We start from the raw sequence: 19,689 nt of genomic DNA on the forward strand, positions 1-19,689 counted from the left end.
AAGTATAATATACAGGAAGTGTTATGTTTATTTTCCAAAAACTTTGTAGTTATAAAAATATTAGCTTAAAAATATATTCTAACTGAGAATATCATTTAATAAATTTTTATACCGTATACAGTATGCTCAGTCAAACTATTAAAGGGCAATTGTGCTCGATCAGAAAGATGTATTTTGTCTATAAGATGGCATTTTAAGCAAAGTGTTTGTTAACTAATATCTAGAAATTTTCAGATATGATCATCTAAGCATGGATTTCATAAACTGTATTATTTCTGAGTTAATTATTAAGATATACACTACAAGATAATACTCCAAACCAAACAGAAATTTCTGTATATTAATTCCAGGGACATAACAAAACAAATCTTACACTAACATTATTGTTTTATATTTTCTGTAAAAGTATAAAAATAGTAAGAAAAATACAAATTGTTCTTTTTGCACCTTTATTACTGGGCGCCATGTTGAAAATCCTTCTGATAAAATATTTATCTTTACATTTGCTTAAGCAATAATATTTTATAATACACCTACGGCAATGACGAAAGTGTCAACGTTGCACTCAAAGCCTTTCCTTAGGATGCACAATTGTCAGGATATGCGGTATAGGAAATGGCGCTCTTAGATACCATTCTGAGATATGCTATGTTTAGTACTTATAACAAATATTTACGTATCTCTATGCATTATACCAACAGCGAGGACTAAAATCTCTGTCTTGAATTTTCATAGGAGTTAGACATCACTAAAGCTTCGGAGGAGAGGGAGTGCTTTCAGAGGCCACGAAAAGAGGCATTACTGTATCAGGTGGTAGTACACACCTCTCAAAAGGAGGATATAGACGAAAAGGAAGAGGCTTAAGAAGTCCAGATGCAGAATGTTTAAAATAATAGTCCGGGCTTGTTAGGTGATGATGCGGAAACGATGACGTCAACCGAGAAAGCCAAAAAGGCGATGTTTGCATCATTCTATGGACGGCTGCAATGTTTCCAGCCTCAGTAAGGAACTCTAGCCCAACCGTGGTCTGTCTTTTCCACTTCGTTCTAAAACAAACAAAAATGATGCTAAATAGGACAAAATGCAAAATTATTAATGCTATTATTGTTAATAATAAAATTAGCACTATTACTATTAATTGCACTTCCAAAATTAATAGCACTGTGACATAAAATACAAGGTGATACAAGCTATGTGAATTTTCTGTTTTTATAGCTGTTCTGAATGTATGTTCTTCAGCTCACGTTGTGGTTAACGTTCTGTAACCTTTGTGGAGTTACACATGTTGTTGAGATTTTCTGTTTGAAATCTTCTAGACCGTTTCGAGTTTGATGAATACTAAATGTTAGAAGTATCATCAACAGATAATGTCTCTTATATCAACACTTCTAGAAGATCTTAGAAGTTGATTCCATGCCAATAATTATTGTAACAGAAAAAAAAAGAGAGACAAACACAATTAAAAAAACAACAAACAAAGACTAGTTGGGATTTAGATGTATTTATACTGAAGCGTGATTTATACATCACCCATACAATATTTGGCCTTTAACTTCAGTTCCCAGCGCCTGTTTGCCACGAATTGTCACCATAAGGACTTTCAGCTTATTCTACTACAAAAATGATGAACAATAATCAGTCTCTTGATACACTTTCAATTCTGGCCCGACTCGTTGAATCTTATGTTTTTATACTGTAAGTAAAGAATACCATTATAAAACTTATAGTCATGTTCGTCTTCTCTTTTTAAGTTAATAGAGTTTTGTGTCATTCAGTGTAAACAGCTAAATTGTTACTAAAATTATTCTCTGGTAAAAAGTTTGTTTTACCTTTTCGCAATAAATAAGAAAAACAAATGCAAATCCTACTTTCATGATAAACTATGCCTCTTACCATAAGTGATAAATTATAGTTAGTAAATAATATTGATGAAGGTTATGATACTGAATCTTTGCAATAAAGTCCACCCATAATATAAAGAACGAAACGTAGGTGTTGCATGTTGGTTTTCTGAAGTTGTTGTTTGTTTTTGTTTTTTGAATTTCGCGCAAAGCGACTCGAGAGCTATCTGCGCTAGCCATCTCTAGTTTAGCAGTGTAAGGCTAGAGGGAAAGCAGCTAGTCATCACCACCCACCGCCAACTCTTGGGCTGCCAACGAATAGTGCGATTGTTCGTAACATTATAACACCCCACGGCTGAAAAGGCAAGCATATTTGGTGGGATAGAGATTCAAACCCGCGACTCTCAGATTACGAGTCGAACGTCTTAACACGCTTTGCCATGCCGGGCCCGTTTTCTGAAGTAACAATATAGTCGATTTAAAAGGTAGGTGGCAAATAAACTCAGGTGTTGTCTGTCAGCCACAATGCAGGAGAAATAAAATAATTTACCCAATAAGTCAGTAACAAGGAAGTTCGGGTGTTGTGTATTAATATTTTGTAGTAATAACAATGTATTTAGAATTCAAACAACAACAATAACCACGTGTTACTTGTCACTTGTTCACACTAATGATATAGATAAAAAAACGTCACACAATTCAAATATTCTCCATCAGGCAGTGATATATGCCATCAATTTGTAAACAATATCGAGGTTGAAAGTAGTTAATATTACATTTTCAGCCACATGTAAGTGAAAGAGCTACTTTTGGCAGTATCATAACAGTCAGTTCAGTACATACAAAAACAAAAAATAAATATTTTTTACCACTGTTACAGAAGTAGCATCCAAAACTGAAGTTATAAAGAAATTTGAGTTTTGTCAGTTCTCCTTTTACACTCCATCCGAAACACGTAAACATTAAAAAAAATTAAGTATAAACACTAAAAAACAAATAAGTTCATTTTTTTCTTTCACGATAACAACTAATCATTTGAAACGCACATTACAAAGAAGTTTGATTTTTGTTACAGAAATAACTTTGAAACACTAAGGAACTTAATATGTTGTAAATGTAGTTAGTAATAATACTATGACATATTCGGTTTGTTTCTTTGTCTGTCGTTAAGAGGGAAACTACGCAATAGGCTATTTATTCTGTTCCTACAACGGGAATCGAATCCAGATTTTTAGGTTTATATGTTGTACTGCTGACTACCTGGAGGACATTAAATTCATCAACCACAGAAAGAGTTATAAATATTTTTGTCCTTATGTTGTGGAAAAAGTTATATAAAATCTAACTATAAGCAAACAAATGCTCCAGATACTACAAATCAAATATATTTATTAGATCATTTGTAAGATAATCCCTGACCTAAGAATACAGGTTTATCTCGGTATGGACCACACAGTTACAAAACAATGGCTCCAAGTCAGAATATCACTCTCTTGTAGTCTGATCAGACGCCAGATATGATCGAACATGTGTGGTCCATCCTCCAGACTAGTTACCGGATATGAACTGTATGGAACATATATGGTCCATTCTTTAAGCCAGTTACCGAATATGAACTCTATCAAACTATCAAACATGTATGGTCCATCCTCTATCTTACCTTCTGAACTAAATAAGAATTTCTAGAGATCCCTCGCCCTCCCCTATACAAGTTTTTGCCAGGAAAGGGGTAAAATTCTGTAGTCTCAGATTTCAGATCTCGTAGATACGATATGTAGCTGTTTTACTGCAAAATACAAATCTACTAGGTGCTAACCTAAATCTTGAACTCTTTATTTAATAAAACGACATTTATTATTCCTGGAGTGAATATGTATCTATTTATTTATTTATAAATTATATGACACATACATAATGAGAATAAAAAAATAATACAAGTGTCATCCTTTACAGAAACAAAAAAAAATCACACAAACACCTAGGAAGTTGTAAGATTTTTCGACCATCTTGTTATTTAAATTACCTACCTGACCCAGTATTATTCAACCAGCACATACTAATAATGTAATACATACATGAAAGTAATTATACAATTTATACTAGCCGAAGAGCTTACCACTAATTATAATTGTAATATAAAATAATAAATAAATAAATGAGTTGGAAAGCACTTGCTCTCACCTTCTGTTTTGGTACCAAGTCTTAACATGTGTGTCGGTTAGGTTTAGTTTGGCAGCAAGTTCTGCTCGCTCCTGTACACTCAAGTACTTTTGTCGTTCAAACGTTTTCTCTAACGTCTGTACCTGGTGATCAGTGAAAGCTGTTCTAGCTTTTCTTACTTTCTTATTCTTGAATATGTATGTTGAGTTTGTATTCTTTTTATCATCCTTCTTGTCCGCCACACCTACAAAATGATGAAACTAATATCGAACAAACATTCACATAAATCGACAAAACGTGAATAGCGGAAAAGCGTTTTAGAAGGTTAAGATGTGTTAGAAATCAGAATCAGAGTTAGTGCAAACACGTTTCTTTAAGAATGTTTGAAAGAAGAAACCATTTACAATGGTATTTAGTACATATTATACTACTGTATCTAGGCTCATTGTGTGTGATATACTTCTGTATCTAGGCTCATTGTGTGTGATATACTTCTGTATCTAGGCTCATTGTGTGTGATATCATTCTCGTACAGAACACGTACAACCATTGTTTCCATTATTTTTCAGATACTCTCATCAGAAGGTCATTTAATATATATAGTAAATCAACTCATTGTGTTACTTCGATTTTTTGCTTTGTGTGTAATTAAGCGCAGTTACACAATGGGCTATCTGTGCTCTGCCCAACAGGGGTATCGAAACCCGATTTCTAGCGTTGCGAGGCCGTTAACATACCGCTGTGCCACTGGGGGTCGTAGTACTAACCTGATTGTTTTAACCTCTCTATCCAGTCAATATTACCGTAAAACTAATATATAGACGCATACGATAAACCATATATCTTTGGTTAACTAATTCTAGCTGACCTATAAAAACACCCTTATTACAGTGGCAATGGAAGTGTATAATAGATTACAGACATAAAGACTGGTTGTTTTTTTGTTGATCTATTGAAATTTTATTGTTATACTCGTATTGAAAGTATATAATAAACCATACATATAAAGAATATATATATTGTTAATTAATTATTTTACCTTATCCATCGACACATTGTTTTACACTGGTACTAGAGGCATAGAGTAAAGCGTTCGTATCAATCTTATTGAGTCAATTAATTGTTGTAGTTGATCTGCTAACATATTGTTGTTACAGTGGTACTAAACCTGTTCAATAAACTAATCGTACGTGTTTTATAGACTTGACTAATTGTTGTAGCTGATTTATCAACATACTTGTTACAGTGGTACTAGATATATACAATAAACAATTACTTTAGAGTTAATTAATTGTACAACAAACCGTGCATTAAGCAACTTTATAATTATTTAAGTAGTTATAACGTGGTATTGTTGTACAGGTATTAGATGTTTAAAATAAATATATAGTTATTATGTGCAGAATTTAAGTTGCTACTGCAGGTGAACTTTCAATGAAGCTTGCTCATAAGGACTGTACAGAAACTGTAGTATGTGTAATTATTAAAATAATATGAGAAACAGTCTGTTAGCTAAGCATTATATAACTGTCTATAAGTATAAAAATGGACACAACCTACATTTTTTGTTAATAATATATTATTATTATTTCCTATTACACGTAACAGTGGAAATTCATTTAAGTTTAAATGTGCGATAGACACGTCGTGGAATAACGTACAGCCACTAACTAATTTATCAAGCGTAAAAGCATTGTAACAAGGACGCTCTGAAAGTGGAAGTGAACCACAAACACGCATTGGAATCATGCGCAACCAGTAATTCGCAAGAGTGAAGTAATATAACAATGACACTCGGAAAATGAAAGTGGACGACAAACAGGACTTAGAATCTTACACAGTCATTAATTCTTCAAGTGTAACAAGAACACTTCCAGCTGGTGTAAGGAGTTCCCTGTATAATATCTGAATGATGTGATACAGAGATATTGATGGTTTTAAAGGGAATGTTGTTTGTCTAGGAGTGTGAGACTATTTAAACTTTTCTAAGGGATAAACCATTTCAATGCCACTGTTTTAATAAATAGGTCCAGAAAGTCCATGAAAATCAAGTTAAAAGTGACAGTCTGTCCATTTTCGTCATTTACTAACATTTTGTCTATAATTCAGTTTGGCTTTTTTTGAGTTTTTGGTTGTATGTTCAAAAAGAGTTTACACTGAAGTACCTTTTATTGTGAAAATCAAGTTATAAGAAACAGGGAGATAAATAACTATATAAGATTAAGAGCTTAGATAAAATAACTTACATTGTGTTGTCCATGTTCTTAATGTTGTTTCATTTTTCATTACTTTATAACACAATTGTCAAAATTCGAAGGCACGATATAACCGATAATTAAATGAAATACATGACAATAGCCGCAGCTTGCTCGTGAGCATCAGACTTGGTGTGCTGTTTCAGTTATTTGTTTTTAATGTTTTGGGTAACAACAGCATACTGTTCTGTTTCGTCATGATTGTAGTGTTAACATAGTTGGTACTAAGTGCTCTTGGCAATATCTGTCTTTTTTGTCTTTTTTTATCTGTCTTCATTTCTGTCTTTGTGTTATAGTACAAGTAGCAATTTTTTAAAAATATTCCACAACTGAGTTATCTGTGCTGTGCTCTTCGCCTGTATCGAAATCTGATTTTTATCATTAGAAACTCGAAAGTTGTCGTGGACCAATCGGGTTGGCGATTTTTCTTAGGTAAAATTCTTAATGTAATTTGTTTTCTTGTTACTTTACTTCTAACACACTGAATGCAGCAGCCATTTTTTCTAGGCTCAGTCCTACATATCTAAGCACTATCGTGCTAAGCTAGTGATTTTGAACGTTTTGAAGTATGAAAATTGTTTTAAGAAATTCTATAACTAAGTGTTTATTTGGTTGAAAAGTATTGGATCACGTATTCACAAAGCTTCTTGTTATAATAATGATGAAAACTATTTGTGTACAGTGTTTATTAAAGATAAATCGAATTTAAGTCAATATAATTCGTTCTGTTTTCAACTGCGAAATTGCTTGTGTTTTGCAACTGTGTGCAGTTTACCTTTTTGTTAAGAGATTCAATTAAATCAAAATTTGCTAAAAGTTAAATTAAATTCTATAACACTTGGCAGAAATAATCGTGTTAGCTAGGAAGAAATTAGGTTTGGAACTTGATCATAATTAAATTTAATCTTTAGAATAAAAAATAGATAATATGTTGAACAAAAGCGTATAAGTCTCCAGAGTATGGAAGAAGCATAGGTACATATAGATGACATTTATTTCATGTATTAAATACAAATCTAGTGCTCTGTTATCTATTCTACAAAACACAAGTAATCATTCTAGTGTTAAATATACAGCAAACAGTAAATCAAAAGTATGTCTTAGGGTTACAGAAAGATTCGTAACTAGATACCAATATGGTTCAACACAGGTAGTCCTTTATGCAATTTTGTGCTTACAACAAAAATAATAAAACTGATTCGTTACTCAACTTTCTTGAACCTAAAATTAGGAATATTTAATTCATTTTTTATAATTTCTAGTTAGGAGACTTGAATTAGAGTTTTATGAAAGCTGATAAGCAATTTTGACTCAGAATTTCTAAGTTTGTTGGGGAGTTTTAAAGATTTTCATGCATATTTCGAAAATGTAATTTCTACAAAGGTTAATACTATAATGGATGTAGAATTAGTTCAATGTTTGAGTAATTATCAAATGAGAAGTAGTTGCATGAACGCAACAGTTATTCAAATCAACAGCATATAGCGGTATCAATCACTTGATATAGAACTTTCGCCACCCCTTTTTAGTCTCGCTTTAAACCTTCCAATCATTTCTCTTACTTCTAGGATTTTACTGCCTTTATACATCTCCAAAATCAATAGTACATTTTCCTAGGAAAATAGCACTATGTAACACACATTTTGTTCCTAGATAGTATGTGTTATTTCTTAATTGCTTATGATGTAAAAGTACAGAAAATGACCATTATTCCCTTCAAACTTTGCTTTTGTGACCTGGATAATGAAATTTAGAAACTAACTTATTTTCTATGTAAAAACAGGCAAATTTGCACATTTCCTTTTACATAATAAAACAACATATGAATCAAGATTTGCATGTATTTATACTAAAGTTATACATAAATGTTTAGAAGTGAGTAGTTTTTTCGAAATTTGCGACTGTAATGTAAATCACTTTCACGTATCAGCCCCCAAGTATAGTCTTCTATCATGTTTTTGTTATACGTTCCTAGGTAATGGAGTTCAAAGTCCAGTATATCTTGGTGGAAGTGCTTGCCTTGCTCCTCTGAGTATGCTCGCATGTTCTCCTTGAATTTATCAAAATGAGCGTCAAGAATATGGACTTTCAGGGACATTCTGCAGCCAATTTTACCGTAGTTCTTCACCAGAGTCTCAACAGGTTCCACATACTTTTCGGCTTTGTGATTGACCAAGAAGCCCCTAACCACTGCGACAAAGCTGCCACAAGCTTTTTTTTTCCTTCTTACTGAGTTTCTCGAGGAATTCTGTGTACTCCGGGATCTTTTTTATTTCTGGCCCAACGAAGACACCAGCTTTGACCTTTGCCTCAGACAGCTTAGGGAAGAAGCCTCGAAGGTACTTGAAGACTGCAGACTCCTTATCAATAGCTGTGACAAACTGTTTCATGAGACTCAATTTTATGTGCACTAGTGGGAACAACACCTTCTGGAGATCCACTTGTGGCTCACACTTGACATTGTGCCTCCCAACAGAGAACTCGGTCCGTTGTGGTCAGTGCTTTTTGTTTTAATGCGCTGCGGTGTTCCTGCTGTCCGAAAGGCAAAGATGACAAAGAAACTTGGTAAAGCCTCCTTGGAGACCCATCAGGATTGCCACCATTTTGAAGTCTCCAATAACCTCCCAGCCATACTCATCATACCTTAAGGCTTCTAGCAAAGTCTTAACGCTGTTGTATTCCTCTTTGAGGTGCACCGAATGAGCCAGGGAAAGAGACGGATACTTATTCCCGTTATGGAACAGCACAACTTTGAGGCTTCTGGATGAACTGTCAATGAAGAGGCACCACTCGTTCGAGTTACAGCAATTTCAATTGCCTCGCACAGACCGGATACATTGTGGCAGAAGCAGAGCCCATCTTGACGAGTGAAGTGGTGAACCCCTGTATTACTATGGAAAGTTCTAGAAAATTCTCGTAGGTTCTACAACATTCTAGAAAGTTATTGAAAATTCTTGTTCGAGAAAATTCTCTATCAGCTACTCAGCACCCAATCTATTTGGAATGTTCTGGAAAATGGGTAAATTTGAAAATTTAATTACCCAGATCACAAAAGCAAAGTTTGAAGAGAAAAATAGGTATTTATTTACTTTTGACATAAGTAATTGGGAAATAACACTTACTGCCTGGGAACAAGAAAAAGTAAGAATTTTGTTACATAATGTAATCAAACATATTCAGTAACTAGTGTTCACTTTTTATAGTAATTTAGAATGGTACACCGTTACCGTCCCTTATTTACATGTAATAATATGTTTCCCTAATCAAATGATTACAAAAGCGAATATCAGAAGTTTTATTTATTGTTCGTTGAAGCAGAATTATATATGCACCATTAAAATCAACCACACTAAAATGTAATAAATGTTTTCTATCTCTTACTTTCACACGCTAACAACTTAGGAAGGGGCTTATACGTGTTTTGAGGCAATTAGAAAGATAAATAGTGTTAACAGTACATATTAAATTATTAAGGTTTGCTTTTACAATTTCAGGCCCGGAATGGCCAGGTGGTTAAGCGCTCGACTCGAAATCCGAGGATCGCGTGTTCGAATCCGCGTCACACCAAACATGCTTGCTCTTTCAGCCGTGGGGGCGTTATAAAGTTACGGTCAATCCAACTGTTCGTTGGTAAAAGAGTAGCCCAAGTATTGGTGGTGAGTGGTGATGACTAGCTGCCTTCCCTCTAGTCTTATACTGCAAAATTAGGGACGGCTAACGCAGATAGCCTTCATGTAGCTTTCCGCAAAATTAAAAAACAAAGAAACAATCCTTTACAATTTCATCAACTTCTGAACTACCAACTTATAATCTACCAGAGTTCTTATGCACTACTCCTGTATAATCTACTGTTCTTCATTTCTATTATAAACGTATAGTAAAAATGTCAATAATCAATATATTTTAAACCATCCACACACAATTTCAGTGCAACTTTTCTTTGACAAATGGCAAGGCTTCAAGTCATTACAATGCTCCAAATCTTATGCATAAATCAAGAAGTTCCACTGATAATGACACATATTTGTGTGTGTAAAAAGAAAACAACAACAAAAAACCACTAACACATAAAATTAGTAAGAACGCTGAATATGGGAGTGAACTGATAATCATATAGAAAATTGCTGGTTAACAAATTATATGATCGACTTCTGTAGATAAATTGCAGCGTCTGTACTGTAAATTAATTATGCTATGTATATCAGAATATCGTATACTGACTAAGGATGGCCTGGCATGGCCAAGCGGGTAAGGCGTGCGACTCGTAATCCGAGGGTCGCGGCTTCGCGCCCGCGTCGCGGTAAACATGCTCGCCCTCCCAGCCGTGGGGGCGTATAATGTGACGGTCAATCCCACTATTCGTTGGTAAAAGCGTAGCCCAAGAGTTGGCGGTGGGTGGTGATGACTAGCTGCCTTCCCTCTAGTCTTACACTGCTAAATTAGGGACGGCTAGCACAGATAGCCCTCGAATAGCTTTGTGCGAAATTCCAAACAACTGACTAAGGACAGCTGGATTGCCTCCTATATACGCCAGCACGAATACCTATCTCCCTGCTGGTGTACACGTGAACAGAAACGTTAGTTTACACTTAGAATTTCGGTTCACGTGAATGATCCCAAATTTTTTTAGTAAGATTATTTTAAAAGTATTGCCAGAATGATCAAAGACGACATTGTTTTTAACTATATAAACATACTTCTGAAGGCTGGCGAAAAATAAGGCTAAGCATTGTGTTTATCTATCTTTGACATTTACTGATTAAAATCATTTTAAACAAAAGTCATTGTTTTTACAGTAACAAGGAATATTTTCAAAACCGGTACAACGTTTCAGTCAGTAATAGTTGTAGCTGTACTAATTCAGGCATGGTTCGTTGTAGCCTCATCCCATGCTGGTACAAGGGTAAGTCTACGGATTTACAATGCTAAAATCAGAGGTTCGATTCCCCTCGGTGGACTTTGCAGATAGTCCGATGTGGATTTGCTATAAGAAATCACCACCAGTTTGTATTATCGTTTACTGTAATTAAGCATTTTATTTTTCCAATAGTATTAATATTTATTGGATATAGATAATAATACTACTCACTGAAAACTTGTAAAGTTAAACAGACCACGCAAGCAACATAATTTATATACATATACATATTAGTATTCTTAATGGTTTATCTTTTCGTTTGCTTTAACTTTAGCAGCGAAAGATGCATATTTCTCTGATATGCCAGTGGCACTATTCCAGCAGAATATTAGGAGGAGAAAGCAAAGTCTTAATCCCCAAATCCATGAAACGTTGATGCCGTAGCACGTTTTGGAGTTCATACATGAACTGTAATAACTATGAAAGAACTAGAAAATTATGTGGTATAAAAATCTTTCGAACATGTTCTTTGAATACATGAGTATTAGTAATTAACCATAAATGTAGCCCGTCAATCACACGTTTTACATTTTTAAATAAAAGTTGTTGTTTTTTTGGTGGGACAACTACCCCAGCCTATTGCCCTCGAATTGATTCTATAGTTCGTGGCCAAAATATTACATACATCATTTTGATATTTCCAATAAATAAGCTCTTATAGAATATATTACACACAGAACTCTTACCAAATTCTTCATGATAATCTCGACCAAACTGTATTACCTCGAGGTGCAAGAGTTTTTCAGTTTGCACAAGAGACAGTGGTAAAATTTGTTACTGTCAGCTTAATGTTTATCCTATGTTTATATCATTAAAGCTTCCTAATATTTGTATTATCTAGTCTTTCTTATTCTAACTGTAAATTTAGAAAAAGTCAGTATTTTGTCTATTAGAGACAAAATTATGTGACAAACCGTGACTAACTCACACAATTAACTGATATCTGGTGACAACCACATAAAGACGCCTTTTATTTGTGCCTATATGAACGTAATGCAATTTGATGACGAAAATATATGACATCACAATAATCAGCATCTTATTTTAAAAAAAATGAACTAATATACCATTGATAGAAATAAAGTTGAACTACAACTACAGTGTTACTATGTGTTGCGAATTTTAATTAAAATAAAATTTATAAACACATCTCCCGAACTGCATATGTTTCGAAATTATTGTTAAATTTCTATTGCTACATACTAGACAAGACAGAAGTTTATGTGTTTTTGTAACTTAATTTACACAATTAGACATAAATAACATTACAGTTATTTCAGTTATTTATAATATGAGTTGCATTAGTATATCACAAAATTTATGTAATAGTTAAAGTTACATTTTCCAAATGAAAAAAAGAATGATACATAAAACTTTATTATATGCGACAGTTTTACTTCGGCACTAAGTAATCACGCTAAGCAGGCACATTATAGTCGGTGGTTCTAGTTTACATGTTACTTGTATTAATATTGTATAAGTGTAACAGCTCTTCCAGTATAAGTTGTTACATAATTACATTTCTTGATATAATCAAAAACTGACTGACTTGTTCTAGTGAAAATTAAGCTTTCTCAAAACAATGAAAGCAGTTAAAGTCTTAATTGGTAAAAATGATTGGTTAAGACATTCGTTGACAACTTGTAAACTTAAATTATGCAAGCAACTTAATGTTTTACAAATTCTTAATCGATTTGTTTATAAAAACGTTTTCAGCGAACAGTGTCTCTATCTCAGCGAACAGTATCTCTATCTATCTCAGAGAACAGTATCTCTATTTATCTCATAGAACAGTATCTCTATCTCAGCGAACAGTATCTCTATCTCAGCGAACAGTATCTCTATCTATCTCAGAGAACAGTATCTCTATCTATCTCATAGAACAGTATCTCTATCTCAGCGAACAGTATCTCTATCTATCTCAGCGAACAGTATCTCTATCTATCTCAGAAAACAGTGTCTCTATCTCAGCGAACAGCATCTCTATCTATCTCAGAAAACAGTGTCTCTATCTCAGCGAACAGTATCTCTATCTATCTCAGAAAACAGTGTCTCTATCTCAGCGAACGGTATCTCTATCTATCTCAGAGAACAGTGTATCTATCTCAGCGAACAGTATCTTTATCTCTAAACATGCTAATGGCACATTTCAACAATATCTCGGAGTAGGGTAGGACAAAGTTTAACCTTGATTTATACTAAATTTATTAGCTGTTAACGAAGTAGAACGTTTTGAAGTTCATATATCAAATGTAATAACTACGGAAGATCCTTAGAGCTATGAGAAACAAATTAGACATGACAATTTCGACTTCGCACTTTGTGTATAATAATATTACTAATTTACCATGAACATAAGCCATTAACCAGACGGATTACAATTCTAAAAAAAGACAAAAAACTTTCGGTTTATGAATTACTCAGAGAGTTTAAAATCTGTCAGCTGTTGTTGACTCCGCCTTTGTTAGTTTTAAGATATACGTGAATTTATTCTTACGGTACTAAAAAAAATATTCTTGCATCAAGTTTACAGGTGAAGAAACAATAACTAATGTTTGTTTTTATTAATCTATGATGTCAAGAATTTCTGTGATAATTTAAAAATAGGAAGGTATCATAAATTAAAATATACTGGATTATACAGTCGCATTAAACACCTGTTGAATATTTGTTCAAATTCATAGAAATTAAAAATAAGTTGTTAAGAATGGTTTTCATACTTCATTATTTAACAACTTATAGAATATAGTTAAGTGGCATATACTACCTATACAGTGTGAGTTGTGATATTTCAAAAATATCATCCTATGAAAGTCTCCCACTTGAATTAAAACATATTTTATGGTTTGGGAAGTAAAATGAAAAAAAAAAAACATATCGAAATCAAACTAACTACAAGTTGTAGTGAATGTAGCTTTAAAATCAATATGTCGAAGAGGGAACATTTCTAAGATAAAATACATAATTAATAAACTTCAACCCTTTTACGTTGTTTATCAACATGTTTGTTTTCAGTGATGACGAGAAACCCACTTGTTGAGAAATTTATATGCAAAAACGGCTCGTTTGGGTTGAGAAAATATTTTACATAGAAGAGCGAACAACGTTTCGACCTTCTTCGGTCATCGTCGAAACGTTGTTCGCTCTTCTATGTAAAATATTTTCTCAACCCAAACGAGCCGTTTTTGCATATAAATGTTTGTTTTCGATTTCGACGAGATTATAAGGGATCAGTAATGTGTCGTTTACAGCAAAGTATAAAAGAGCATCTGTTTCATTAAACATCCAGACCAAGAGTAGATGGAAAAAAACCTGAAACAACATGTATGTTTATCAACGAGAAACATTTGAGAATTAAAGAAACCTTTGTCTTTAAGTCATCTACCACATTTCTTTTGAACTACAAAAGTACAATCTACCAAGTGTATATCTATCTATACTACATAAGTATAATCTAACAGATTTCTAGACAAGTATAATCAGCCAGATTTCTTCTGTACTACAAACGTATAATCTAACAGATTTCTAAACAAGTATAATCAGCCAGATTTCTTCTGTACTACAAACGTATAATCTAACAGATTTCTAGACAAGTATAATCAGCCAGATTTCTTCTGTACTACAAACGTATAATCTAACAGATTTCTAAACAAGTATAATCAGCCAGATTTCTTCTGTACTACAAACGTACAATCTAACAGATTTCTAGACAAGTATAATCAGCCACATTTCTTTTATACTACACATGTATAATCTACCAAGTGTCTTCTATACTACACATGTATAATCTACCATATTTCTTCTGTACTACAAAAGTATAATGGAACAGGTGTCTTCTATACTAAACAAGTAAAATCTACCAGATTACTTCTGTACCAGAAAAGCATGATCAGCCAGATTTCTATTGAACTACAAAAGTATAATATTCTAGGTATCTTCTGTACTACACATACATAATCTACCAGATTTCTTCTGTACTATAAAAGTATAATCAACCAGTTGTCATCTGTACTACATATGTATAATCAACCACATTACTTCTGTACTGCAAAAGTATAATCTACCAAGTGTCTTCTGTACTAAACAAGGCCCGGCATGGCCAAGCGTGTTAAGGCGTGCGACTCGTAATCTGAGGGTCGTCCCAGCCGTGGGGGCGTTATAATGTTACGGTCAATCCCACTATTCGTTGGTAAAAGAGTAGCCCAAGAGTTGGCGGTGGGTGGTGATGACTAGCTGCCTTCCCTCTAGTCTTACACTGCTAAATTAGGGACGGCTAGCACAGATAGCCCTCGAGTAGCTTTGTGTGAAATTCCAAAACAAACAAACTGTACTAAACATATATAACATACTAGCTTTTTTCTGGACTACAAAAGTATAATGTAACAGGTATCTTCTATACTAAACAAATAAAGTCTATCAGATTACTTCTGTATTAGAAAAGCATAATAAGCCAGATTCCTTCTGAACTACAAAAGTATAATCTTCAAGGTATCTTCTGTACTACACAAATATATAATCTACCAACTTCCTTCTATTCCACAAAAGTATCATCTACCAGGTGTCTCCTGTACTGGACAAGTATAATCTACCACATTTCTTCTGTACTATAAAAGTATAATCTAACAGGTCTCTTCTGTACTACACAGCTATAATCTGACTGGTGTCTTCTTTACAGACAAGTAGAATGTACCAGATTCTTTTCGGTACTACGAAAGTATAATGTAATAAGTGTTTTCTATACTGCAAAGGTATAATCTACCAGGTGTCTTCTGTATTACACATGTAAAATCTACCACATTTCTTTTGCATTACAAAAGTATAATCTACCAGGTGTCTTGTGTACGACACATATATATAATCTATCCATAAAAGTATCATTTACCAGGTGTCTGCTCCACTATACATATATAATCTACCAGATTTTTTTGTACTGCAAAAGTACAATCTTCCAGGTGTTTTCTGTACTACATGTGTATAATCTACCAGGTGTCTTCTGTACGACAAAAGTATAGTTCATTAGATTTCTTCTGTACTACAAAATCATAATCTACCAGGGTCTTCTGTACTACACATGCATAATTTACCAAATTTCTTCTTACTACAAATGTATAATATGCCAAGTGTCTTCTGTACAACACATACATAATCTATTAGATTTTTCTATACTAGAAAAATAAAATGTAACAGAAGTCTTTTGTACTAGACAAATATAATCTACCAAATTTCTTGTATCCAACAAAAGTATCATCAACCAGGTGTGTTCTGTACTACACATGAATAATATACGACATTTCTTCTGTACTAGTAAAGTATAATTTACCAGATGTCTTCTGTACTACACATGAATAATCAGCCATATTTCTTCTGTACTACAAAAGTATGATCTACGAGATTTCTTCTGAACTACAAAAGTATAATCTTCAAGGTTCCTACTGTACTAGAGAAGTAAAATCAACCAGCTGTCTTCTATGCTACAAAAGTATAATATAACTGGTGTCTTATGTACTAGAAAAGTATAATCTAACTAATGTCTTCTTACTAGACAAGTAGAATCTACCAGATTTTTCTGTACTACACAGCTATAATCTAACTGGTGTCTTCTTACTAGACAAGTAGAATCTACCAGATTTTTCTGTACTACACAGCTATAATCTAACTGGTGTCTTCTTACTAGACAAGTAGAATCTACGAGATTTTTTCTGTACTAGACAAGAAGAATCTACCAGATTTTTTCTGTACTACACAGCTATAATCTAACTGGTGTCTTCTTACTAGACAAGAAGAATATTCCAGATTTTTTCTGTACTACACAGCTATAATCTAACTGGTGTCTTCTTACTAGACAAGTAGAATATTCCAGATTTTTTCTGTACTACACAGCTATAATCTAACTGGTGTCTTCTTACTAGACAAGTAGAATCTACCAGATTTTTCTGTACTACACAGCTATAATCTAACTGGTGTCTTCTTACTAGACAATTTTTCTGTAGAATCTACGAGATTTTTTCTGTACTAGACAAGAAGAATCTACCAGATTTTTTCTGTACTACACAGCTATAATCTAACTGGTGTCTTCTTACTAGACAAGTAGAATCTACCAGATTTTTTCTGTACTACACAGCTATAATCTAACTGGTGTCATCTTACTAGACAAGAAGAATATTCCAGATTTTTTCTGTACTACACAGCTATAATCTAACTGGTGTTTTCTTACTAGACAAGAAGAATCTACCAGATTTTTTCTGTACTACACAGCTATAATCTAACTGGTGTCTTCTTACTAGACAAGTAGAATCTACCAGATTTTTTCTGTACTACACAGCTATAATCTAACTGGTGTCTTCTTACTAGACAAGTAGAATCTACGAGATTTTTTTCTGTACTAGACAAGTAGAATCTACCAGATTTTTCTGTACTACACAGCTATAATCTAACTGGTGTCTTCTTACTAGACAAGTAGAATCTACGAGATTTTTTCTGTACTAGACAGCTATAATCTAACTGGTGTCTTCTTACTAGACAAGTAGAATCTACGAGATTTTTTCTGTACTACACAGCTATAATCTAACTGGTGTCTCCTGTACCAAGCAAGAATACAGACAAGTAGAATCTACCAGATTTTTTCTGTACTACACAGCTATAATCTAACTGGTGTCTTCTTACTAGACAAGAAGAATCTACCAGATTTTTTCTGTACTACGCAGCTATAATCTAACTGGTGTCTTCTTACTAGACAAGTAGAATCTACCAGATTTTTTCTGTACTACACAGCTATAATCTAACTGGTGTCTTCTTACTAGACAAGAAGAATATTCCAGATTTTTCTGTACTACACAGCTATAATCTAACTGGTGTTTTCTTACTAGACAAGAAGAATCTACCAGATTTTTTCTGTACTACAAGGCTACAATCTAACTGGTGTCTTCTTACTAGACAAGTAGAATCTACCAGATTTTTTCTGTACTACACAGCTATAATCTAACTGGTGTCTTCTTACTAGACAAGAAGAATATTCCAGATTTTTTCTGTACTACACAGCTATAATCTAACTGGTGTTTTCTTACTAGACAAGAAGAATCTACCAGATTTTGTCTGTACTACACAGCTATAATCTAACTGGTGTCTTCTTACTAGACAAGAAGAATATTCCAGATTTTTTCTGTACTACACAGCTATAATCTAACTGGTGTTTTCTTACTAGACAAGAAGAATATTCCAGATTTTTTCTGTACTACACAGCTATAATCTAACTGGTGTTTTCTTACCAGACAAGAAGAATATTCCAGATTTTTTCTGTACTACACAGCTATAATCTAACTGGTGTTTTCTTACTAGACAAGAAGAATCTACCAGATTTTTTTCTGTACTAGACAAGTAGAATCTACCAGATTTTTCTGTACTACACAGCTATAATCTAACTGGTGTCTTCTTACTAGACAAGTAGAATCTACGAGATTTTTTTCTGTACTAGACAAGTAGAATCTACCAGATTTTTCTGTACTAGACAGCTATAATCTAACTGGTGTCTTCTTACTAGACAAGTAGAATCTACGAGATTTTTTCTGTACTAGACAAGTAGAATCTACCAGATTTTTTCTGTACTACACAGCTATAATCTAACTGGTGTCTTCTTACTAGACAAGAAGAATCTACCAGATTTTTTCTGTACTACACAGCTATAATCTAACTGGTGTCTTCTTACTAGACAAGTAGAATCTACCAGATTTTTTCTGTACTACACAGCTATAATCTAACTGGTGTCTTCTTACTAGACAAGAAGAATATTCCAGATTTTTTCTGTACTACACAGCTATAATCTAACTGGTGTTTTCTTACTAGACAAGAAGAATCTACCAGATTTTTTCTGTACTACAAGGCTATAATCTAACTGGTGTCTTCTTACTAGACAAGTAGAATCTACCAGATTTTTTCTGTACTACACAGCTATAATCTAACTGGTGTCTTCTTACTAGACAAGAAGAATATTCCAGATTTTTTCTGTACTACACAGCTATAATCTAACTGGTGTTTTCTTACTAGACAAGAAGAATCTACCAGATTTTGTCTGTACTACACAGCTATAATCTAACTGGTGTCTTCTTACTAGACAAGAAGAATATTCCAGATTTTTTCTGTACTACACAGCTATAATCTAACTGGTGTTTTCTTACTAGACAAGAAGAATATTCCAGATTTTTTCTGTACTACACAGCTATAATCTAACTGGTGTTTTCTTACCAGACAAGAAGAATATTCCAGATTTTTTCTGTACTACACAGCTATAATCTAACTGGTGTTTTCTTACTAGACAAGAAGAATCTACCAGATTTTTTCTGTACTACAAGGCTATAATCTAACTGGTGTCTTCTTACTAGACAAGTAGAATATTCCAGATTTTTTTTTCTGTAATACAAACGTATTATCTAACAGGTGTTTTCTGTACTACAATAGTATAATCTACCAAATGTCATCTATATTACACATACATAATCTACCGGATTTCTCCTGTATTACA

General features: G+C 33.5%; 1 protein-coding gene across 1 annotated transcript in view; it reads right to left on the reverse strand.

Moving 5' to 3' along the window:
- Nucleotides 1–688: 688 nt before the first annotated feature.
- LOC143235411 (uncharacterized) overlaps nucleotides 689–19,689 on the reverse strand; it is a 31,102-nt gene continuing 12,101 nt past the window's right edge. The window contains exons 2-3 of the mRNA XM_076473549.1: nucleotides 4,023–4,245; nucleotides 689–1,046 (exon numbers count right to left, since the gene is read on the reverse strand). Coding sequence (XP_076329664.1) covers nucleotides 749–1,046; nucleotides 4,023–4,245 — 521 coding nt within the window. The 3' untranslated portion in view covers nucleotides 689–748. The remainder of the gene's footprint in view (nucleotides 1,047–4,022; nucleotides 4,246–19,689) is intronic.

The sequence above is a fragment of the Tachypleus tridentatus genome, chromosome 2 (genome assembly GCF_004210375.1).
Source record: "Tachypleus tridentatus isolate NWPU-2018 chromosome 2, ASM421037v1, whole genome shotgun sequence".
NCBI lineage: Eukaryota > Metazoa > Arthropoda > Merostomata > Xiphosura > Limulidae > Tachypleus > Tachypleus tridentatus.